At 44.2% G+C, this 25,788-nt stretch overlaps 1 protein-coding gene across 1 annotated transcript in view; it reads left to right on the top strand.

The window, feature by feature from the left end:
* The window catches only part of LOC8043827 (kinesin-like protein KIF23), an 82,513-nt gene that overhangs the window by 40,890 nt on the left and 15,835 nt on the right, over positions 1-25,788 (top strand). The window contains exons 16-20 of the mRNA XM_029990646.4: positions 1,989-2,099; positions 13,133-13,301; positions 17,865-17,947; positions 23,571-23,664; positions 25,192-25,334. Of these exons, the coding sequence (XP_029846506.2) occupies positions 1,989-2,099; positions 13,133-13,301; positions 17,865-17,947; positions 23,571-23,664; positions 25,192-25,334 (600 nt within the window). The remainder of the gene's footprint in view (positions 1-1,988; positions 2,100-13,132; positions 13,302-17,864; positions 17,948-23,570; positions 23,665-25,191; positions 25,335-25,788) is intronic.

Genomic DNA, 25,788 nt, shown 5'->3' on the forward strand with positions numbered 1-25,788 from the left:
ATAACATAAGTATGCAAACCATTTGAAATAAAATATTCATCAAGCCGGAATTTATGATCACCTCAATTCACGGTCACGGCAAGTTCTATACTTCGATTCGTGAAAATTAGAACCCGTAAATAATTCAAAATTTTCAGCTTTCGCCCCATTTGCGACAATTTGAGCCCGCGAAAATTAAGTCGTTTACAGTATTTAGAGGTTTCAAAATAGTTTGTTTAATGGGTACCGTATTTACACAATTGTAAGTCGACCTCCCCACATTACACATCAGCGAAAAAAAAAAAAATTTTAGATGCGCATTTTACTGCAAACACGTGAGAACAGCAAAGTATCTGTTTCGAAAGCCCAGCCTCCAACACGCGACCTATGCCTTCTTGCGTGCTTTGGCTGTGCATGCATGCACAAGGTGAATGAGATGCCCAGGCATTATCGAAACTAGGAAGTTCACGCTGGAGGCGGGACAACTGAAGCTGCTCCATGTTCTCACTCTGTCCGTGACTAGACTACCACTCGTCCGTGACTAGACTACCACTCGTCCGAACTGGGGATGTCAGTCTGATTGTCATCACTGCTACGTTCTTGAAGCACGTCATCAGCGTCGTCCAACGAAATCTCCCACTTTGAAAATGACCGCATCCTCCGTGCTTGCTTGGTGATCGCGTTGCACGTCACGGCTAGGGACCGATTGCGCACTTTTGCGGCATACGTTGCAAGCCTTTGGGCCGTGGAAGCCTCTTCGTTTGCCGTCACACTTTAAGATCCCGTGCCATTGCAGACTCTACTGGAGCATCACCTACTCCGACGGGTCGAACTTGCGTCCAACAGCGCAGTTGTTGGCTGTTTCTGGGTGAAGAACGGCCATAAACGAGCACCGAAAACCTAAACTGCCCAGATCACATGTGTCAATACAAAGGAAAAAAAAAAAACATAGTTAGCACTCCAGCATGATTGCGACACTCGATCGGACGACGTGCGACCGTGAATTACGCGAAAAACTGCGAAAAGACGCCGCGGGGAGGGAGCGCTGAGCGAGTGAGCTGTGTAAGCCACTCCGGAGGCTGTTCCAGCAGCCTCCGGAGTGGCTCTTACAAGAAGTGCGGCCACCCCCGGCAGTCGGGCACGCGGTGCGCTGTCCACCACTATACATTTGGGTTAATTTGCGAATCGCTATCAATAATAATCGTTCGCGCAAATTTAAAAAAAAAAAAAATTCGTAAATTGAGCATGCAGATTAGCGTAATGCTGGAGGCACAGCTGGCTGAACTCGTAACAAGCAGAGGTGCTCTTGATATTGCGATTGTTTCGTTTTTGTCGGAGTGCTTTGGTTTGATTATAATTTGAGCCCCCCCACTTCAGATTTTCAAAAATTGAAAAATAGGTCGGCTTGTAGCGGGTTCAGGCTGATCCGCTAGAAGAACCACTGGCTCTACATTTCACCGACCATAAAGTAGTAATAATGAAGTCGAAACGCAACCCGGAACTCAGCACTGCCTATGAACAATAAAATCAGTATCATCATCACCACCAGAGCTTCGCTCCAACCAACATCATTCACCACATGGAGATGCAGCCTCTTTTTTTTCTTTTTTGTTTCTTTTTCTATCTCAGCGGCACGCCGCCGACAGTACCCGGGGGGAGGGGGGGGGGGGGGGAAGGGGGCAATAAACAGACGTGACAAACCAAAAAAAAAAGAAAAAAAAAAGCTTACACGTTTCCCCTTTCTCCCCCCGTAATGTCCACCCCTCAGAAAGTCCTGGGGAGAACCCTTGTGACAGACAAAGGATGCAGTAAAGCTCTGCCTGCAGCACAGGCTCGTTGCCTCCTGCCTGGCTTTGGCTGTGGATGCACCGAATGGTTATCAAAGGCAGAAAGCCCGCACTGGAAGCAGAGCACCAACTGCACTCTCGACCTGCCATCGACCATGGCGTGCCTCTGTTGCGTCCTCTTTTCTAAATGTGGTGTATGTATGCTGGCTGCCGTTTCTGCAGCTCGAAGAGAAGAGGCTGCAGCTCAACAAGGGAGCCATGGAAAAGGTGCAGATGCGCAGCTGGATGGAGGAACGCATCGCCTTTGAGCGGGAGAAAATGAAGCGTGCCATGGTAAGGTCAAAGTTGTTCTCCTCTCCCGTTTCATTAAATTTTTTGTGTACGGGGAGGGGAGGAAATAAGAGGGTGCCTGCAGAGTCGAGCATTCAGCGTTTGAACGCCACACCCAGTGCGAAAGGCAGACAGCGCCCTTGTTGCTTCAGATGGGTGGTAGATGGCGGTTAGAGGCAAAGGAAGCTAGCCTTCGCATCTACCCACTCATCCTTCCAGTCGGAGCTTGGCGCTCTGACAAGACCACACGCTCTCGCCTCCTCCTCTCCTCAGTTTTTCACCATATTGCATTTTCACATAGGGTGAAAAGGTGTAAACGGGCACCCCTCAAAAGGCCGGGGTTTCGGGATTCCGTTGGCTGCTGCCTGAAAGATGTAGCCATTAACATCTACCTTGACAGTCTGGATTTCCCATTGGCTGTTGGCACTTAGATGCAGCCAATAAGAAACTGAAACCTCACCAGTGCACTGAAATTGGGGTGGTATTTTGTGCTTTGGGATGATTCCCAGCAAGTTTCTAATTAAGACCGTGCATTTCTCTTTGCTAATGAAAGGGAAGTATTAAGTATATTCAAAATCCTTTATCCTAAATTTTATGCACCCCTTCAATAGGCTGCTTGGCCTATCTTCTGGGCCATGCATAGTTTGTGCAGGAAAACTTTTATTGACATTTCGTGAAACACTGTACCACAAGATACCAGGAAACATCCATGCATGCTTCAACTATTACTATCAACCAGTTCAAAGCTTTACCAGTTTTGAAGATTGCAAAAGGTACAGTAATCCCTCGTTATAACGAAATCAAAGGGACGGCAAAAAAATTCAACATAAGCAGTACTACCGTATTTACCCGAAAATAGGTCGACCACGAAAATAGGTCGACCCCTATTTATTGAGCCCACCGAGAATAAAAAAAAAAAAATTCAAATATAGGTCGACCTTTCTTTTTTTTTTAACGAACAGGGGAAAGTTAGGGCAAAAGAAACAAACCTTTATTTAATTTACAGCACTCTCAGCTAAATCACAGGGTGATGTCAAAAAAGCTTCGTCAGCTTGGTAGACATCCTCGCAAATCGGCAACAATACCTCACTGACACCGTTGTAAAATGGATGACGACAAGAAGAAACGAAAAAAGGTGGAGACGGGCGAGCGACGAAAGATCAAACACAAAGATACGAGCAACGCTGCGAGCCCCGTGAATAACACGCGACCCGCCGAAAAAAACAAATTAAAGTAGCTCCGTTTTTCTTTTTTTTTTTTTTGTTTGTTTGTTTGTTTGTTTTTGTTTGCGCGTTTACGCGGGAGAGAGGAATGGAGCGCATAGGAGGGCAAAGTGCATGGCGCATCGCGTTTTTCTCCCTCCCCTTCCCCCTTGCCCAGCGAGGGGAACGCTACAGGCGTGATGGCGAAACTCGACGCCCGAGGAATGTGCGCGAGAGCCATAGCAGACACGGGCTGTCGGCTGCTGCTGTTCGGCTGTTTTTGTGCATCAAAAGCTTTTTTGAAACAAGAAGCCGCGCGGCTCTACCGCAACGCCGGCTAGGTGATTGATAGCTCCATACCCTCGGTAGGGTTTCAAATTTTGGTTGCGAATTAGGTCGAAATTCTTTGGTCACGATTATAGGTCGACCCTTAAGTTTTGACAACATTTCCGACAAAAAAAGGTCGACCTATATTCGAATAAATACGGTAATTCAATAAAAGCGATAGAGCCGAAAAAACAGTGGCAGCAGCCTTGAAGGCAGATGGGAACACTATGGTACACTCCGACCGTATATTTAACCAAACAAACCTTGGCTATGAACATCTCGCAGCAGCTTTATCGAGGAAAAAAATAATTAAGTGGAGTTTGCCAATCATTTCATCCGGGCATCTGTTCTCTTCGAACTGTTCCAGGCATAGCAAGAACACAGTCACCGCTGGTGCACTCGACTTTGTGTCGAAGTAGCCCTATGATGTTTCGCGTCTCCGCAGTCATTAGCGTTTCCTAAGGTGCCTCTCCGACGTCGCTTCATGTTTACTTTGGCTGCATGCAAGGTCTATGATCGTAGCATCCGTGGGAGGAGCAACAGCATGAATGTCAGCATCGACAGGCACAAACAAATCAAAGTTATCCTCCGTGGCTTTGCTAACATGTTTTCACACACTCCTGTAGAGATTGTTGCAGCTCCGGGAGGCGTGCGCCGGCTTGGCAAGCATGCTCGCAAGAGTAAATCCGACGGTCGCAAAGCGGTTGGTGATCTTTCGTCTTCAGGTCGCAGGTGTGCTTTCTCTTGCATGAAAAACTTCTCGAACCTGTCCAATACCTTGCTTGTTCTGCAAAATTGTGGACAGTGTCAAACAGCCGATCCTGGAATTTCAAATTCTATGGCGATATCGGACTTAGGCCGACCACTTTTCTCAACCTCGCAGATCTAAGCAATTTACAATAAACACTCCAAATTTCCCATACAAAGCAAGTGTGCGTGTAGTACGCTGCAGGCACGCGCATTGTGGGCTCCCAGAGATATGATCTCCTCTGGGCTCCATTGCTCCCTTAACCCCGTCCCAGCAGGAGTGGGGCAGCATTGGCTGCGGGTGCCGTGAGTAGTGTCAGGACATGGACACTGTACCGCTGCTTCCGGCCGGCGTACCCACGTCGGCGCATTGGCATTGGAAGCGGCGCTCTGCCTGCCGCCACCCATTTCCTACTCCATTTTCTTGTTTGCTGTTTTCCTAGTTTGCCGTTTGCCTCGGCGGAGAAGGGGGAGGGAGCGCGAGGGTTTCCGTGCACCCCCGTTAAGGCTTGCATGCTTTCGGCACTGCAGCCTTCGTAATAAGCATGGTCGACCATCAATACACTTAGACTACATCATTGTGTCTTACAATACACAATGATGTACCAACTAGCCCATTTATTTATTTTACTACGCTTAGACTAATTCGGTGAATAATTTGTGCATTTCGATCGGGACCACGTTGAACTTCGATAAAAGCGATAACTCGAACGAAGCGATTTCGTTCAAACGAGGGATTACTGTACATATCTGGTGCCCGCTTCTCCAGAAGCGCTATCGTCGGCCGGAACATTCCCGGGTTTTTCCAGACAGGAGTCTACAAGCCACAACAAACAAGAAGAATTGGCTACCTGTTTTTTTGCACAGCCTGTCTGCAAAATATGGAAAAGTCACTCGTTTAACAAAATGAGAAAAAGACAACAAACATCCTTTATGTGTGTCGCACAACTGCCAAGGACATACCTGCCAACTCTCCCGAATTGTCTGGGAACCTCCCGAATTTCGTACATCTCCCGATTGTACAAACATGACCTCAAATCTCCCAAAAAAATGGCTGCCGTAGGTGTTTTTTTTTTTTTTTTTTTTTGCTTTTTGTTGCTATAATTACAGTAGACTCTCATTAGTTCAAACTCCAGGAAGTTGCAGATTTTAGTTTGAATTATCAGAAATTCATCTAAATATGATGATAGACAACATTACGATTTTTGAACGTTTCCTCTACATAGGCCTAATTATAAGCAAATACAGGCATAACACAATGGTGAAAGAACTGTGACGTTAAGTTTATTCATCCGGCATAAAAGTTGTCGATTGTGGACTGTTCAGACAGCACATACGATCTCAAAACAAAATTTTCAATTACAGCCAACGCAGGTAGCTCTTTCTTTTGCAGACAGAAATTTTCCGGAGCTGAGCGATGTGCTCAAAGGCCTCTGCGGCTGTGACAGTTGGTAGTGGGTCATCCCCTTCTTCATCGTCATCTTCACTGTCACTGCTGCACTGTGCTGGCATTACTTCCTGTACTATGTCCTCTAATGAGTCATCACGACACACACATCGTCGTCAAGACTAGCATATTCCGTCAGCTCGGCATTCACATTGTGCTTCAAGGCCAGAAAGCATGATGCCAGTGAGCTGTTCCTCATCCTCGACGTCGTCTTGGTCATCATTGCTAGTCTTGAAGCACATAACATGAACACCGTTTTCCACTAAGGTGTGCCTGCTTGAGCCCCGTTGAGTGCACTTCTTTCTGAGCACCGGTGCACTGCGGAGAAACAACACTCGCGAAAGCAAGCTCCGCGGGTATTGCTTCTTTCCGGTGCACCGGTGCTCGGAAAGAAGCGCACTCAACGGGGCCGCGAGAACAAAAGAGTATGAATTAAGCGAAAACGCCGTTTGAATTAAGTGGCTTATAAATACATTAAAAGCATAGCGGGACAACCAAAATTTTCAAATCTGTTTGAATTAAACGGAAGTACGAAATATCCGAGTTGGAATTATCGCGAGCCTACTGTATCACGTGCATGTCAGTGCGAGTCACTGGAAATTTAGGTTACTCTAGCGGGTTACCATGTGACAATTGAGACGAGCAGCGTAAAAGGAGGGTAGATTTTCAAACACCAAGGACCAAGGTACGAAACCTCTTCTCTGGAGTAAGTTCCAGCACATTTTGGAACACGACTTATATGATCGTGGGTGTGCTAGGCTCCAGTTTGTCAGGTCGTCGAGTGAAGTGCGGAACGCCGAACGACTGTTTCCTCAGGTTTAGTTGGAACGATTGATGGCGGTTTCAAAAGCCAAGAAGAAGTACTTGCAAGTACTTTTGAGATCATACACAACTGAGTTTCCGTGCTGTGTCACCTCGCAGAAATTTGACAAGTATGGATTCTGTATTACGTGTGCCTATGATGTGGGCGTTTCGCACGGCGGCAAAGCCAACATCAAGATACGCATTGTTTCACAAAGGCATCAGAACTATGTTTGTGCCGCAGAAGGGAGGGGCACCATCAGCAGTTTACTCCAAAACAACTGCGAAAGACAGTATGATCTGCGCAGAGTGCCTCCTCACACAATTTCTTGTCAAACGAAAAAAACAAATTTACCTCCCCCCCCCTTTTTGTGCGGCGATCTCCCAAATTTTTATGTTGCTAGGTTAGCAGGTATGCAAGCACGTTGCTTGGGGTTATGCAACGATTTTCTTTTTTAACTTTTGGTAGGCTCACTTTCTGTTTGGCGTTCTACCACGTTTGCACGATTCTAACGCACACTTTAATTCTAACGTACATTTTCTTGCCAAAATCCGGGCCCAAAACTACATGCACGTTACAGTCAAAACCAAAAACTGAAACTAAAAAAAAATGCAATACTCGGTATAAGGTGGCTAGCCCCATCGCCATCAAGAGTTTTTTTACATACACCATTTTGGAATTCGTATCAAGCGCATTCTCTTGTATCTACAAACTCTTGCCCGCCATTTTAACATAAAAAAAAATATTCCACTAGAAGGCTTTATATAAACGAAAGGCCATCATGCTGGCAGCAAAGATAACAACGGAGCAGCAGTGTGTGGCCTTGCAATCCCAGTGACCCGACGAGCTTGCAAAGTGTTGTTTAGAAGACGACCCTCCCAAAGCCGACGGTCACACACCCGTACATGCGCAAAAAGCGCGGCACTTCAAGCGCTTCAGACATAAGAAGGGATCACCTTTATGGACAGGCAAGAACCATTGTCGGACTCTGACAACGGCGGTTAGTGCATGGAATTAATTTTTGTGTTGGCGTTCGTTTCATAAAATCTGTTTTATGAAGTATGTTTTCAATCTTATTTTACCTGTGGGGTAGCATTGGCCACAATTTACTTTTTGAATATCTGAAAGCTAATTCTGCCTGCGCGTTAGAATCGTGCTAACACATATATCTAGGTTCTCTTTAGCTTGTTATCTTCCCCATTTTCGAGATATAGTAAACTTCGGTTAGTTCGACCTCGGTTAATTCGACGTTTCGTTTAATTTGGTCGTGTTCAAAGGTCCTAGCGGGCGCCCATACATTTCTATGGGAGGAAAAGTTTGATAGTTTGCACTCGGGAAGACTCCGCATCGGATAATTCGTCCCGAGTGAATGCGCACTGGCTCACATTGCACGACACCGCGGCAGAAAAACCACTAACATACGGCGAAACATGGGCCCTTTGCTGCAAAGCCGAACGTGTGCAATTGTGCACCTGCTCCTCTACGCCGTTGAGATGGACCGTAGTGAATGACATGCGCCAGCGCAACCAATCTGGCGTGGAGTAGTGCGGAGAACATAGCACGTGGTTGGGCGCAGAGACAGCACGTGCTCTCGAAGTGCTTTTCTGTAGCATTGTGTGCAGTCCATCTTGCGCGCCAGAAAGCGCGGGTTCTCTTTTCCTTTTCTTTTCTGTTGTTATTTTTTTCTGTCGCCGACGGTCTGGCCGCCCGGCGCTGAAGTCGATTCTTAAAGGTTTCTCAGCGCATGCTCTCAAAGCGCTTTTTTGTAGCATAGCGTGCTACAGTAGCATAGTGTGCTACCTTGCGTGCCGGAAAGTGCAGGTGCTCTTTTCCTTTCTTTTTTTGTTGTTATTTTTTTCATTCGCCGACGGTCTGACTGCCCAGCGCCAAAATCAACTTGTAAAGCTTTCTTCTTCTTTTTTTTTTTTTTTTCTAGTGCACAATTTTTTAAGCACGTGTTGGTTTAGTTTTTGTGCTCTCCGGAGCATGCTTTTGGACACACATTTATGCAGAAACGGCAGCAGACCACGCATGAGCACTTTGGACAATAAAAGGAAGTTCAATTTTAGCCGTTTTTCTGCCCTTTTTTTAATTCAATTATTCGGATAATTCGACCAAATTTCAAGGTCTCGTCGAGGTCGAATTAATGGAAGTTTACTGTTAATAATTTAAGAAAACAGATGCTGCCCATGGTTGTTCAATTTGTTTCATGAAAAGCTTTCTGTGGGATTACAAAGCTTGTACATATATATATACAATATAACCTTGTTACAGCAGACATTTATTTATAACAATGATTTGTGGAGCTTTAGTAGGTCCCTTCTATGCCATTGAACAAGTTTCGCTCAATTACAGATTCTGCTAGTATAACATACATTTGGATATAAGGGACTATATTGGGGAGTTTGTAAGTAGTTGACCATTCCATTGGAGGACTCTTCGGCTGCAGTCATTATTTTGGACATTACGCAGCTTTCATTCGGTGGCGGTGGCATCCATTTTGTGAACTGCTGTCATTGCACTCGGCGCTTCATCAGGCTCGTGTGACCCCAAGTGTGCAGTGACGACGGCCATCGGTGCAGTTCAATAGAAAATTACTAGTATACCTTGTTTCACAGTTCAGAAGTTTCAATAAACCAGTTCTTTTTTAATATCCATTCCCATTTTGTCAGTCTCACTGGTGAGAACAAACTCTGGTCATAATTCACCTCAAAGTCTCTAGTGAAGTATATCTGCGTTCTGCATACTCTTTTTATAACAGACCGAAATCTTTATCGCTTTTAAGGCCTGTTGTACTGAGTTTGTGTTGTATTGCAGATCATGTTTTTGCTGTTTACCGAGAGCTTCGTTATCGGACGTCTTGTTCCTTTTTTTGGCATCCCAACCGAACAGGGGCTTGCCCTTGTTTCACTCAATGTTTGCCAAACTTCGAATTGAAGCACCTTCACTACTTTACGTTGGTGATAATAATGTAGAGGTGTGCAACTGTCAACTACAATCTAAATACAAATTGAATATAAATCTTAAAAATTTGCTGCAGATCAGAATATTTTAGAATACAGATCTTTCACTTTTAAAGGGATGCTGAACCAAACATTTCAGTGTCTATATTAAGTGGAGCACTATCATTCCATGAGTCAGCAGCCACCGGTGTGCGCAAACACACGCAACGAAATTGACGTCATCATATCCACCATTCGCACTTAGTAAGCTTGAATGGGGGATATTATGTCAATTTCGTTGGGTGTGCTTGCACACACCGGCAGCTGCTGACTCATGGAAATATAGTGCTCCACTTATTATATACACTGAAATGTTTGGTTCAGCATCCCTTTAATGTAAACTGACCGTGAATACTTTATTGACTGCAGCTGGAATTCTATTTCAACAAACCTCCGAAAAGAAATTGTTTTATGGCATAGTAATACTCTACATCGGTACTCGCACCCAATAAAAAAAATCTGATACGATGACTTAGATATAACATAATCTAACGTGGCAAGCAGTACTATAGTGCGCAACTGCAGGTTCGCACTATACGGGTGTGGAGACCAGAAATAGGGTTTCACACATAAATATCAACGATGTGATTGCTGCGCCAATTGTGCCAAACTGCGCCGAGGGGCTAACCCTGCTACATCCTGCTACATTTTGCCAAAATATGGGTAATCTGTGCCAAGCCTGCACCAAAGGACCAATTTCGGTTGCCTTTCAAAACCGAAACTAAACACGTAATTGAGCATGCATGAGTTAGGTGGCGCAAGCGGCCGCCCGACACCAGAGCCGTATATGGGGAGAGTTTGGTCAGTCTATGATCTCGCCGCCGTAACGCTCTCCTCCCGAGTGAGCCAATCAGCACGCGGCTTAGAGCGAGAGGCATGAGCGCATGCGCGTGAACTCCCGGCTGCTCCCACCAGAGTGGGGAGGGCCGCCATCTTCGATCATTTTCCCGGTGGAATGCGTGGGATCGGCATCTAATTCTCGATTATTGCCTTTTATATCGCTGGCTCTGGCAAGAAAATGATATTCTGTTATTTCTCGGTGGGTTAAAAAGCTAATAAACGAAGATTTTCCGACGTATGACCACAAACTTTTATTCAGGCGAAAAAGAAGTCGGCCTGTAGCAGACAACGCGTAGCCTCAGCAGTGCTCTTCTCCGACCAGTCTCCGACAGCGTTGCTAAAAATGGCGGTCGTCTCCTCCCTGCTCCCTTCTTTCTCGCTCGCTCCTTCCGGCGCTCTCCTCCCTTTCATTTACTTTTCTCCTCTCCGGCGCCTTTGTCGCCACACCCACTGGCCAAACTCCCAATATACGGCTCTGCCCGACACAAAGTACCCTGCATCAATCGTTCATCCGGCCTTGCATGGCTTTTCCCGCCGTGTCTTGTTTCACACTCTCGTTGTCTCACGCCTTTTTAAAAAAATTTCAACGATAGACGCGGGCATGTGCGGACGCTCTGATGCTAGCGTTCTGGGTCCGTCATGCTGTGAAACGAAGTCCCAATTTTGCGTGGCGGGAGTTACTTTGTGAGCTGAAGCACTCGCTCCTGAAAGCAACGGCCGTGGGAAAATTATAGTTGGTGCCTGCCTGCCAGTCACCGTGGTCGCGCGACGTCGGGTGTTGCCATCCCCACGTTGCTGCAGATATGGCGCTTCCTAGACTGAAACGCAAAGACCGCCGCATGTTCATAACATTCCTGTTCTTGTTTAATATACTACTACAAAAATCACCCTAGCTCAAAGACTGCAGTGTCGAAGTATTGATCAGCTATCGAGAGGGACCCTGGTACAAGAAAAATCTGCCGCGAAATAAAGTTGGTGAAGAGAAGTGAGCTAAAGCAGAGAAGGCAATGTCTGCACGCTGAAGCCACACAGCACGCTTGTTGTCTCGAGTTCAGTCGTTGCGCAAAGCGCTCCAAGAACTTTTTGACCCTGGCTCGAGATGTCTTGCATCAATGTGCTCAGGTTTTTTCTTTTCTGTGTGTTTAGCTTGTACATCGCCTGCCGGCCTGGCAAGCACATGTCGCTGGACTGTTTTTTGTCGTATGCTGGACAGTTACATGTTGCATACAATTTTGGGAACCAGTTGGCGACGGAGTGGAGTGGCATGGTTTAGATCCAACAACCATCTCCACTCGCACAACAATTTCATACTGGGCTGCAGTAGTTACGTGTTTCATCAGTTGGAGACTGCTTCCATTTATTAAAGAGCTAGTACACCTAATGCTGTGCTATCTACTAATAAGCTGGTCCTTTTCAAATCATTTTTAATATGTGCAGTTTGGTTCTTATTTACATATACCGGGTACATATATATGTACCATATAACTGAAGAATTGCAAATTGTGTCCTGTCATAGGCATTTCAGTTACATGTTGAAAGACTCCCAGGTGGTCTAACTTGACTATAATTTGTTTATTGCGGCGAGCAAAGTGCCGTTCGTTTGCCCAGCACTTGAAATTAATATTTGTATTGTTCTAAGAATATCTGCTCCAAAAGCCACTTTTGCTGCTCCAAAACATTGTTTTGGCTGCTCCTAAAGGTGCTCCAAAACGGCTTAGGCCAATCACATCACTGAAATATATTTACGAGTATTTACATGCAGAAAGAAACTGTAGTCCGCATCGCCCGATGCCGCCGCCGAGCCGTTTCGTTTGCGTCTCGTGAAACATCTGCCGCACGTGTCCCGAGCTCGATGCTCGCGCTTGCCGACCTCTTCGTCGTCTCCGTGACACAACTGCCACACGGGAATCGTTTTAGGAGCGAAGCTCCTTAGGGTCTAGCCTTGTCCCTCCGGCGTCCGTGCTCACATCGATTGCCTCCCCATCTGTCTTCTTAAAAAAAGAAAAAATGTTTGCGCAGGTGACAGGATTTGAACCTGTGCGGGGAGACACCAATGGATTTCTAATCCATCGCCTTAACCACTTGGCCGTGACTGCGGGACGAGTAGGGGGCTCTGAGATGTGGTAGTAACTCAAGAGCTGGGGATGTCATGGATGAAACGTTGCATGTACCCGCTCAATGTCTATACAGGAGAGGGCGCTGCGATCAAATGCGTATATAGTCGCGTTAAATTTTACATGCATTGGCTCAACGTTTATAGACGAGAGGGCGCTGCGGTCCAATGCTCAAATGCGTATATAACCACGTTCCATACCACACATTCTCTTTCTGACATGGATGAAAACGAACATCATCAGCATCACCAGAGCTTCGCCCCAATCAACCTCCTTCACCACGTGGAGATGCGGTCATTTTTTTCCTAGATTGTTCATCATGACAAGACTTGAGGGGTTTATGTTAAACAGATTATGCATTTCTCAAGATGTGCTTACGTGCAGACAGCGTGCTGGTTCTAGACTACGGTCTGGAAAATGCTGTACTTTTAACATCAGAAGCGTGCTTCAAATTGAATCGAAAAGCAAACACTATTTGCGAAGGATTTTATGTTTTGAACATTCGCCCACCTCTGCAATACCGTTACCGACCGGCTTTGCTCTCCCCATGACCAGGACCAGCTGCTGGCAGAAAAGCAGGAAGAGCTGGAGGCCAAGATGAGCGTGAACCACGAGAAGTTCCGCATCCTCCGGGACATGATCAACTCGGCCGACTGGGAGGTGCTCACCCGGCCCTGGGGGGACGGGGCGCCGCTGGAAGGACGCGTGACCAGGACGCGCGCCAGTGAGTCGTGACAATGATTCTCTGTGCTGCACACTTGCCGGCATGCCTGCCTGCTTCGCTGCATGTTCACGCTGTGATCCCGCTTGTAAACAAAAAGTGTGTTTTAGGATAGCGTGTTGGCTGGTCTATCAACTCTTGATACTGAGATGCACTGTGTTTGAGCGTGTAGTGGGAGCTTTTTGCCTCTAGTTTTGCTGCATTGACAAATGGCCTTTTTATGGACTGCTTTTTATTTCTGAATTTGCGCATCAGTTGTTGCTTTGTTAAAGAGGCTGTAAAGTGGATTTTTGAGATTGAATTATTATGACTCACGCTTTGTTATGTTCTCTGGGCTTTGCAGAAATTCTGAAACTACAATCATGCATGGCCTTTCTTTATAAAAAAAAAAGTGCAACCAAGTACTACAACATGCTTCCTTTTTTTTTTTAAGGGAAAACATCAACCTAAATTTTAATTTTTTTTTTTAAATTTGTTTTTAATTTTGAGGTTTTCAGTTTTAAAAACTAATTATACACCCTTACACCAAATTTGATAACCATACGCCAAATAGTTATGTTGATATAAAATATTTTTAACACATTGTGAGGCAGTATCAAAGTAAAGGAGTTCAATGTGTGAATGCATTTTTCTCAGTTCCACTTTTTGTTGCAAATTTCGTACGAAGAAATCTTTTGTACGAAGGTAAAAGTATTCTGATACCACAATCAAGATGTTTCTGAACGGAAATTTACTGGGAAATCAGGCTATCTACTTTATTTTGTTTTAAGTTGAAGTCCTCAGTGATAAAAAACTAAGTTTTCAGAAATTGGCAGAGGACAGATATGCATCTCATAGTTTGAGGTAATAACTCTTCCTGAAATATTTACATTTAAGTTGTTAAAACTAGATAGCCCATAGTCTGATATCCCCCACTTTATATTTAAGCAGTCAAAATGATGCTTAATGCCTTCATTTGCATATCATAGATTTCTTAATGAAAAGTGACACATCATCTTATGCAGGTATGTAAATTTGTCCTAGAGAGCTGAAAGTTTGCACAGTACACCTACATCTGAAGCTAAATCTCCCCAGCAAATTTCATTCCGATCACTTGAGTAGTCCAAAAGTTCGACCTCTAGCCAGTGTCCCCCCTTAATGTAGGTCTCGGGAAAGGGTGGCTTGTTAGGATGTTTGGTAGCTTTTTTTTTTTATCCGGGATAGAGTTTATGCACGATTTCAATTTCGTTTTTTTAGGTGGCTTAGGGAAAAAAGGTGTGTCATAATGTTTGGTCACATTTTTTGTTTTCTTTGAAGCTTAGGGTGGGGAGTTTGAGCTCTTGCCATAAGAAAACAATGTTGAAATCTACTTTAGTGCTTCTTTAAGGCTGAGGAACCATCTGATTGAACAGTTTGTTGTATGCATGCCAGCTGTGTTTAATTATAATTAATGGAATTAGTATACATCCTGAAAATTGGAACATAGCTTGTTTGCAATGAATTCACCAGTGTGTTGCTGGGTGCCATGGAGTTGTGATAATGTAGGAAGGAGACCAAACTTCCGTTGCTATCGGACGCCATATGCGTTTCTGTATACTTCTTTTGTTTGTTTCTTAATAAGGTTTTTTTTGTTTTGTTTTTTTAATTAACACGGAATATTTTATTTGATCTGTTATTAGTGTTTCCGGACTTCTCCAGATTTCATCTCTCAACAATATAGTGAAGCTACCCAGCCATATTGTGCTTCTGAAGCTACATGATTCGACAGTGGACCATTGCATGATAAACAATTTGCTACTTGCTCAAAAATGGGCAGGGAGTACGACTGGAGGGCAGCAATACTCGAATTGCTTCGCGCCGGAAAGTCGTCTAGCAAATCTTCGCGTGGTATGGCAACAAGGAGGTGCAAGTTTTCAGCATTGCCAAGACGTTCAGATAATGTCAGCCAGGAAGACATTATGGCAGACCGAGCAGAGCCCAGAATATGGTCGATATTCATTTCATCTTTGCCTCTGTGTGTTTTCCTGAGTATATGGCATGACCCTGTATACACTGCTGTAGATACTCTGAGCTTGAAAACTGCTTGTAATAAGGAAAGCTGTGTTATTTCACAGGGAAGGCGTATTAAAGCTAATTACATGAAAAGCCTTTTTTTTAACTTTTGGGGTGTTTTACCGTTTATAATTAGACTTGCTGCCTGTTTCCAAATGACTGAATATGGCATAAACTGTCTGACTGCATATACATGTTTTTGTGTGTTTTGAAACTTGCTTTTGTTTATCGTACACAAAATTCAAAGTTTTTCGGATGTTTAGCATCATTAGCCTAGGTAGAGAACTGCAGTTTGCAAGTTTAGTGAAGCATTCTTTTCATAGACAGTGCAATAAGAGGTGAGCCTTTAATGAAATAAATTAATTTGTCAGAAATGGGCATACCATACAGTTCAACATACTTTTCTGGCTTGAGACTACCTCTCTTGAGGTTGCTGTACCAGTTAGAATTCCTATACTCGGGGATGTGGAAGGCACCCTTTCTATTGACCATGCTAACTTGTATGCGGCAAAGCTTGTGGACCTGAATGCGGTCGCTGCTACTCGCCTCAAAATCTTTTTTGGTGCAGCTGCCGTGGTTCATTTCCTTCTTGCGTATTTCATGGAGGTACTGAAAAGTCAGAATCTCTCGAACCCTGGCCGTCAACTGTGATGCCAAATGAGCTTAATTTTAAACGAAAGGACACCGGAGAAAGGCAAATTAATGTCTAGGAAAGAGGTATGTTCAGGTGGAAGGCTCTAAGTGGTCCGGCAGAAAAAACAAAATGAGTTCAACTATTCTCATAGGAAGGTTGGCTCCTTTTTCTGGTATTCACAGATTTCAACTGAAAAATAAAAGAAAAAAGTTGGCAAGTTGTTTTAGGATAAGATAAAGACCAGTTTAGTTTTTGCAAATGTCATTCCCTAAATTCGAAGTTTATGGGATATATTGCAATCCCCAGTATTTTTACCTGCGAGCGTTTTTTGGAGTTTTCCGAAAACTCGGAACCCTGGACAAAAGTACTGATTTTCAATATTGCATTTTTTTGGAATTGTATGATAGTGCGGATTGAATTAGGTTCAGTGTGATGGGGTGCATGGTAAAAGAGAGGGCTTTAAATGTCATATGATCCAATTGATGTCACATGTGTTACAGCAGATAGACTTTTATATGCCTACTATTACAAGCATTATGTTGTGGATTGCATTGTCTTTTTGTAACTTCAAGTTTGAGACTTTTGATGAGAGGATGGAAATGAGGTATACATGGCAGAGCAAACCAATGCTTTCCACTTCTCACCCTATGAGGGGCATTTGCCTGAAACCTCCTTCTGTTGCTGTAGCTGTCCTTACCTTTTCAACACACACTTTTGTACATCCAACCTTTGGAAAAGCGCAATAAATCTCAAAATTGTCATCAAATTAGCTTTAATTTTAAGTTTTTTATATATATTATTTTTAAACTCGAACCATGCTACTAACCCTGCCACTCACCCTGGTCAGTGACATTGCCTTTTTGGCGAATATTTGTTTTGCTGCGTCACTTCAGTGTGAGGCACTATTGGAAAAGAGCTCAAACTCGGTAATATACGATGTCCTTCTGCAGTAGATTAAGTATCCCGACTATTTACAGGTAAATTCACTATAGTCACTGACAAGATGAATACTGCAGGGTGGGTCTCCAGTTGTCCCACCTTCAGTGCAAGTTTCCCACCCTCAACGAGGCTTCAGCACCTTGTGCACCCCATGCACGTGTGCGTAGGCAGAGTGCAGCGGAATACATGGAGGGCGTGCTGGAGTTTGGGCATTCGGGAAACACACTTTGCCATTTTCACTCTGTCGGCGCCTATACTAGTTGCTGTAGCCAAGTCCGTAGCTGCTGAGCACAAGCTGATAGCAAGCTACCATAGTGCTTTGGCAGCATACAATCCACACCACCAAGACTGCCAGCCTTGGCAGCCTCTATGTGTGGGCTCGTTCTGAGCATGCACTATGAAGATTGCATTTAAATATGATATCCGGTAAACTACCTGGCTCATATTCCTAATTAAGGAATGAACCTCACAATATTAACTGGTGGTTTGGAAGAGAAAAAAATTTTGTTGCGGGTATGTTTATACAGCTTGAGCTTAGTCTGCCGCAACTTGTCTCTCAGCTGTAGTAGCTGAGGAATTTAGCCAGTGTGGTACAACTGCTAACCTGGGGTCTTCAACGTGCACCATGCAGTAGTGATACACAACCGCACTCCGGTACGATTCTCATCCAGATTGAAAAGGGCAGGGGTGGGGATGGTTGTTTTGAGACCAAGCAGTATACTGCATGTTCATTTAGAAGTAATTTACGGTGCTAGTGCATCACTCCACCGTGCTTTTTTTGTATCAGGTCAGAAGCTTGCAAGCCTAATAACTACTGCTCTTCTAGTCATGCTAGAGGTCCGTGCATGCTTCGGCACTTTCAGTAGTATCTGTTGCCCCTTATGTGGTATTTGTAGTGATACAGAGAAATGCATCAAAATAAGGCATTGATTCGTTAACCTTGATCTGCGTCACATTTGCAGGGAACTCCGGTGGTGCCTCTGGCATGGCCACAACCTCTTCAGAGCCGAAGCTTTACCCAGTGCTCCCGACTGAAAATCTGAAAGTATGTATTTGACTATATATTGGAAAAGCAGCAGATATTGCTTTGTTAACTTCTCTCGTGAAATGCTTCAACGTATTCATTAAAGGGATCCTGCAGTCATTTTTAGATTGCATCTAAATTTATGAGGAAACTGGTCTCTTTAAGAACATAACACTCAAGAAAAATTATATTTTTTTAGATTCCTATTTTATAGGGCGTTGTAGCAGATTCTCTGTTTGAATGCATGACATTATTGATGATTGTTCGAGCAGCCAATGGTGAGAAGAAAGCAACTAGCCAATGGGCTGCAGGCAGGCAGTGTGGCAAGCTATTTAAAGCTAGTTTGCTCATGTTGAAGTGCTCTTAAGGAAAGGATAAAGGAAAAAAACTTCTTTGTTATTCTTGCTGAAGGAGATAAAATGCGTATATGGGATACATCAAGGCATTCTTCCTCCTGCCCCGGTATCAAGCACTTACTGTGGGGGTGTAAAGGCCTGGAAGACCACAGAAATACGGCGTGGAAAAAATTACCCGCTCAAGATCAACCAAGGAGGCTTAGCGACTGGACTCACCCTAGAGGCCAGGAGCAGCACCGAAAGGCGATCCTAGACTCCCTGGTTGAATTCATCAGGGAATCTGGGGCTCATAAATTCATTCAATAGCACCATAGTCACCGACATCCCCTCCTTATAACCCTCCACTCCCACCCCCTCGTCTCAGAGAACACCACTCATAGACGGGAATCCTATCATATATAGTAAACATGTCCTTTCTCTCTCTCTCCTGCCCCGGGTTTCTACCCATCATGGCATGCCTTCATGTGATTCTACCGTCATGTGGAGTCAGCGGATGTGACTCAGTGTCACAAGACGCATAGTCACATAGAGTAAACTCTCATTAATTCTAACTCAAGAAAGTCGTGAATTTTGTTTGAATTATCAGAAATTCATCTAAATATGATGCAAGACAAAATTATGATTTTCTATATGAATGGCTACACACACAGAACGTATATTTGATGATGTCCTCTACATAGGCCTACTGATCATGAGTCGGTGTGTCACATATGAAACGTTCTAGAAATCTATGAGAAGTGTATTTATTTTTCTAAAATGTTTATCGTTTACTGCTTAGACGGCACATGACAACTCAAAGCAAAATTAAGTTTGTTCATCGGGCCAAAAAGTTGTCTAATGTGAACTATTAAGCAGGGGGCACATGAGCAATGAAAACGGGCATCGTGCGGCAGTTTTCATAGAAACTTGCACGGTCACTATGACGTGGACCTATGCCATGCCACCATGTCGCAACGTCCCTGCAAGTTGCTACGGAACTTTCTGCGCAGTGCTTGTTTTCATCATTCATGGTGCCCTGCCTAAGTCACGTTGAGTGCAGTTCTCAACGAGCACTGGTGCATTGCAGAGAATCAACACCTGCAGAAGCAAGCTCTGCAAGGGTTGCCTTTCTGCAGAGAACCGATGCTCGGAAAGAGAGTGCACTTAACGGGGGCCGCAAGAACAAAAAGTACAAATTACACGGAAACGACATTCGAATTAAGTGCTTATGAATACATTAAAAACATGGCGGGCCAACTAAAATTTTGAAATTTGTTTGTATTAACCAGAAGTATGAAATATCAGAGTTTGAATTATCGCAAGGCTACAGAACAGTAGATGTTCGTTGATTCAAACTCTAGGAAGCCACAAATTTTGTTTGAATTATCAGAAATTCATCTAAATATGATGCAAGATAAAATTGATTTGTTATATGGATGGCTATGCATAGAAAGCAGATATTCGATGATTTTCTCTAGCTCTGCTACTAATCATAAGCAGGTATGCCACACTTCAGACATTGGTAAAATCTATGAGATAAGTGTCTTTTTCCTTCAAAAATGTTGTCCATCATGGACTGTTTAGACAGCACATGAAACTTCAAACAAAATTAAGTTTGTTCATCCGGCAAAAAATTTGTTTATTGCGGACAACAGTACAATCCACTTAAAGTGATATCAGATATAACGATATACCACTCATAACTATCAGTTTATAGAGTTTTTAAAATAGAAATGATCAGTTTCTAGTTTAGATACAACTATAATCTGTTATAATGATTGCATTTTCGGGTTTTCTAATATTGTTATAAGTGGATTGCACTGTATTAGCACCGATGAGCTCGCTTCTGTAAGAAACGCTTTCAATGGGGCTGCGAGTACAAAAAATATGAATTACACTTAAAGGGGTACTCCACCGTTTTTTTCATTGTCTCCGATTTGCTTGAAATTTTGCTAAACTAACCAACAAACATTGCTAAAATAGTATCCCAAATATTAGGTCAAAACATTGTTTTTTCGTGAGGATATTGAATTTACAGTTTTGGTCTTCACCATGTTTTTCAAACTGAAAGTCTCTACTGGCAACAACAACAAAGTGACGTTAGTGGAAGGCAGCAGTTGACTTTTTGGACTACAGAAGTTGTTCCCAACGGATTTGAAGCAGTTTCTTGGTGTCAAATGAGTGCTTTGGAAGCTCGCTCCCGTATCCGCGCTCCAGCACGTAACAAATGATTGGCATATTCTATTTTTAGACTACTTGCTCGACTGGCAAGCCTGCCTGCCACTGGCGTCACGGCACTGAAAAGTGTGTGAATATTTGAATGTTAGTTTTTGCACCATTTTCATTTGCCGATTTCACAATACCTATTATGAATTTCGCGATGCTAAATAGCATACCGGAAAGGCTAAAGGCCGGGGAGTCAGATAATATAGTTAGTTGAGGTAGCTCAAAAAATCGGTGGAGTGTACCAAAATCGGTGGAGTGTACCCCTTTAAGGGGGAACATGGGTCTTTGGAGCCAAAAACTTCCTAAAACTGCATTCTTTTGAAAACGGCGATGGCTGCTGTTCTTCTGAATCTACCAGGCTTCTAATTTCGTGGATGAATATTTGAGCTATAAATCAGTTGAGAATGTCTGTACGGGCTGAATGTGCATTAAAGTTGACTCTAAAACATTGTTTTCACATAACACAATTTTCGGACTCATTGAAAATTTGCAGAAAGGATATTTCAGCATCTGAAGCAGTCAGAAATATAATCTTTCTTGAAATCTGTTGCTAAATGTGTGAAGCATACAATGTTAAGAGCAGATTTTTTAATACAAGTCTAGAAAATCTTTTATTTGATCTTTTGTTTTATTACTGGTTAGCCATGCATTGAGCACTGAAATCACTAATAATTGGTTTGTCTTAAAAGTACTTCCAACATTGTATTCTTTACACTTCATAGTATCTGGCCATGTGTTTAAAAAGGATATTTTGTCGAGCAGCTTTTTCTGTATCATTCCTCCAAACAAAGGCAGGCAAGTTTTAATTATCTTCAGGAAAATTCTACTGACTGAGGAAATTACCAGATATATGAAATCAGCACAAAAAGCTGAACAAGCATGTGCAATTTCATTGAGTTTGGCATAAAATAAGAAAAAAAGCTCCAAGCTTAAAACAGATTGAAAACATAGCAAGGCAGCCAAAATATTTTAATTGTTTTGAATTGACGAGTAGTATGAAGAATTAGTTTGAATTGTGAGTCTACTTACATGATGTCATAGTGTCTTGTATAATCACATCTTGTAATGCAGATCTGCGGTCTGACACTGTATCACTTATACTGTCGAGACCAGTTATAACGAAGTCAATGAAAATTTGAAATCACTTCGCTACATCCGCTCCTTCTTTATATCTGGATTCCATAAAAGTAAGACAAAAAAGAAAAAAAGGTAACACGGGCCTTTACGAGCACATGTTTATCGTGCCTACAGAAAGCGGTCGAGGCTTCCCTGCCCGAGGTTTCTGCTAGATCGAAGCAGCTTCTTGCCAACAGCAAGTAGCTCGAATTTAAAAAAGATGCTGCGAGCTACATACGTACCGTGTCAACCGCTGCAGCGGCTGCCACGGAGGGTGCCGACGACAGAAGGCATTCTTTACGTTTATGTATGCGCACTTTGTCTAGAATCTCGGCACGCTTTTGTTTAAGAGATCTCCTTCGACTTCCCCGACAAGGTGCTGGGACTCGCCATCATTGAGTGGCAATGAGTTTCCGAATCGGTCCCGGAGCAAAACTAGGCCGCTGGATTTTCTCGCAAAGAGCGACCACACCGACTATACTCCATTCACTCTTAAGCTGAGATTAGAAGCTACTTCAGCGTGAGCTCGCTGGCTTCCGCAGCGCTTTGGTTGCACGTGCCTGCGCGTTCACACTTGTGTTAGCAAGGGCAGAAAGCTTGCGCTGAAGGCGAAGCTCCTAGTCTCAGCTGAAGAGTGAACACAGTATAGCTCCACCGACACGGAACACGAAGCAAACAAAGAAGCGTGCACGGCACCGAGTTCAGGCTCAAGCTCAAGTTCATGTTTCGTCGGCTTAGAGAGCTTTGGTTTGAGAGAGGGGGCAACTCCTCTGTTGGGATCACGTGGGTGTAAGCCGCATTTGCACAATAAGCTGTGGACTGCAAGCGATCGAAGGCGTTCACTGCCTGCAACCTCTCCGCCCGGTTTCCTTGCCATGCTGGCCAAAAGACAACCAAGTGATGCGCCAATCGGCCCAGGAGGCATCCGCCATTTAATTGCAGATGCTCTCTATGGTTATGGTTGCTCCCTCGTTTAAATCTAGGCTCTCTCCATCGTCTTCGTCGGTATGTTGTCGCTAGCGCTCTGAACATCGGCACGCCGCGACGGCTTCTCCGCGAGCGATGCTTTAAAGCCGCTTTCGAGATAAGGAGCGGGGAGCAGACGGCAATGCAGAGGCTGCTGCCGGCAGCCTTTACAGCATGTCTGCAGCATATTTTGGGTGGCTGCTCAACCACGGCGGCAAAGTGCGGTGGTCAGCAACTTAGTAAACTTTCTAAATTTTATTATTTTTAAAAATTTTCACAATTTTTTTTTGCTATATTTGCGAGAGCCGCTCAATTTTCTTGGTTAAAAACACAAAAATACATTGAAAAAGTGCAAACGGGATTGGGAAATCGTGATTGCATCTCTATAGCCGCTACTTCATTATAACTGACTTCTCTGTAAACGGTCGCAACAGTACACCAGTTGAGGTTTTCTCGCTAAATTTAGCATGGAATTTTTTCCACTGAATTTAGGCATCGAGCTGCGACGGACAAACGTGCACTATTTCATGGCTGGGTAGCTCCAAAGAAGCCGTCGCATTTAATAAAACCGGTCGAGACGGGGGAAATAAGATCTCCGCCAAAGTATGCAATGTTGAAAATGTAATTTTCCTTAAACTTTCGGTGCCTGCCTTCAACTTGTGTATTGCTTTTGCACATAATGTTTCTTGTCCCACAGTAGTTACCCACACTTGTCACCGTGCCATTATAAGACATGCTGGCCACTCATTGAAAAGACTGAGAGCAGCATGCATGCAAGAGACATATCACAACAAAAGCTAACAGAATGTGTGCTTGTAACTTTGGGTTTTTATAATGCTTAGGGTGCATAGATTGAGTTTGTGGCATAAAAAGACGATCACAAAATCCTATTTAGTGCTCTTTAATCTAATGGGACATCATGATTTTGGTGCTGAAATCAAATCCATTGTGATTTTTTTTTGGCAGTTTATATTATGGTAAGAAAATTCTAATTTTTTCAGAGGGTTGGAACACCCAGCATGCGTCGACGACGTTCCAAGTCGTATGGTGGGGAGACGTGGGTGGACCACAAGCCTTCTGGGAGCGTACAGACTGGTATGTGCTGCTCATTTGCCCAATCTCCTCATCAGTGCATGGTTTGACCCACTTGATCGACATTCTTGCTCACCAAACTTATTAGCACAAACACTTCACACAAATTATTTACGAAGAAACTTGAAACTGAATTGATTAGGCCATTTAGAAATCGTAATTGTCAGTTACTGGCAAGCTTCCACGTCTTTCACACATTTACAGGCATCCTAAGCTGTCTCAGTCTCAGTATCCATGTCAGTCTCTGCTTATTCTTGGAAAACTTGGAGCGTCTTCTCTTTCCCTAAAATTTTGGACTCCAGCATTCTCGATTCTAATAAATAGACGCTTTGCAGCAGCTGTCCACGATTGCCGCCGTTACCGACCTTCAGTTTTTGTTTTCTCTTATTCTGTTTACTTGGCTTCACCATTAGTACCATAGCAGGCCAGGTTAGTGCCATTTTAAATTCTACTGTGTCCTCCCCAGCATTGGCCTTTGTGGAAGCTCGTCAATGCCCATTTCAGTGACTCGGCATCTCGGTAAGACAAGAGAGAGTCAGCAATGGCAGCTGTAATCTGGCGCTTGTGTAAAGGGTCTATAGGGTGCAGCTTCTAAGTCTGAGGCCATTTCGGCTTTGCTCCCCTGCCAGCTCATTGCCTGCTATCCAAAGTGACAGTACTTGGTGTTTGCCACTGACCTTCGTTTAAACTAACAGCAGGGTTGATGCTACGTTTTTTTCTGTTCCAATAAACTGCTGCCAACATGCCCCTGACTTTTCTGCCTACATGCACCCGCCAGTGCGGAGTCACCTGGCAGAAGGCACATCGCTGGTTGGTCCAGCCAGTGTTCAGCTTTTACAGCATCGTCAAGGCTGAGCGAGGGCGAGGTCCCATCAGTGACTTTTCTGCGTCTGCGGGGTGGGTGCGCAAACGGACTTCCCCAGGTACTTAAAATTTCGTATGAGAATTAAAAAGAAAGAGTGCGGGTTGGTTTCTTGGAAGACCAGGCGGAGGGGGGAAGGGTGGTCCTCAAGAGCCGCACACGACAGTTTAGGAGCCATTTGTTTTCTGCTCTTTTAATGCAAAAGCATAACTGTCCCATGGAGCGAGCCGATGTCATCATCTTTCAAGCCACGCCAAAGGGCACCTGGGCAAACATGGATGCCAAACAATGCCAATTGGAAGTGCCTCTTTGTTCCTGCCTAACCCCATTTGAAGTTGTGTGGTCCTGTCTGTGTAAGAAGGTGCTGTTTTATGGTCCCCGAGTTTGTGTAAGAAGGTGGCAGAGGGGGTAATTCTTTTGTGGGATCGTGCCAGGGGTAGCATGAAACTACTCTGCGGGCCGTGGGTGGCCAACCCGTGGTCTAGGGCTTCAGGGACCTCCTTTTGACAACCACTGGACTAATGAGTAACGCTCTCTTGTTACTCATTTTTGATAACAGGCACAACACTGGAGTGTGTAAATCCAACTTTAAGGTGGTACTTTGTGCAGTGTCTGTGAAACGAAATCTATGGAGTTTCTGACGGTGCCCCTCGATGTCTCTGTCCCAGGCACGGTGATGCAACCGGTGATGAAAAAGAGGAAGTCTGTGGGCAAGTTAGGAGTGAAGGACGTCACCAAAGGCGCCTCCAAGTACGCCCTCACACACCAGGAGCAGAACGTGCAGGGGGACGTGGAGACGCAGCTGTACAAGGTATAGGACTGAAGATTGTCAGTAGGAGAAGGGGGGTTATCTTCCTGGCAGACCTTGAAAGAAGGGGAGGGTTGTAAAATCTCGCGGAATGATACTAAGGCAATAGTTTTATGTAGGAACCCTCCACAAACCTTCCTGACATGCGTTGGTAATGCCCTAGCAAGCAAGGCTTTGGGGAGTGTCAGCAACTTAGTGCAGCTGAGTTGCTGACACTCTCGTCTGTGGTTTGACATCGCAATATTTGCGACAATTGGTGTAGCACTGCAGTTTAGGGGTGGGTAGCAGCAAGCTAACACTCCCTTCTCTGTGGGGGCTGCAAGGTAGGATAGGACCTGCGTGTTATCTAGTAGGCACAGAGACATTTCGTACATAGTTAGATTGTATGCATGGCAGGCATTTAAGAGAAAATGTTGCAATGCCTCCAGAGAAAAGGTGCGTGGTTGAAGAAGTCTTT

The sequence above is a fragment of the Ixodes scapularis genome, unplaced genomic scaffold (assembly GCF_016920785.2).
Source record: "Ixodes scapularis isolate PalLabHiFi unplaced genomic scaffold, ASM1692078v2 PGA_scaffold0__279_contigs__length_252992795, whole genome shotgun sequence".
Taxonomy (NCBI): Eukaryota; Metazoa; Arthropoda; class Arachnida; order Ixodida; family Ixodidae; genus Ixodes; species Ixodes scapularis.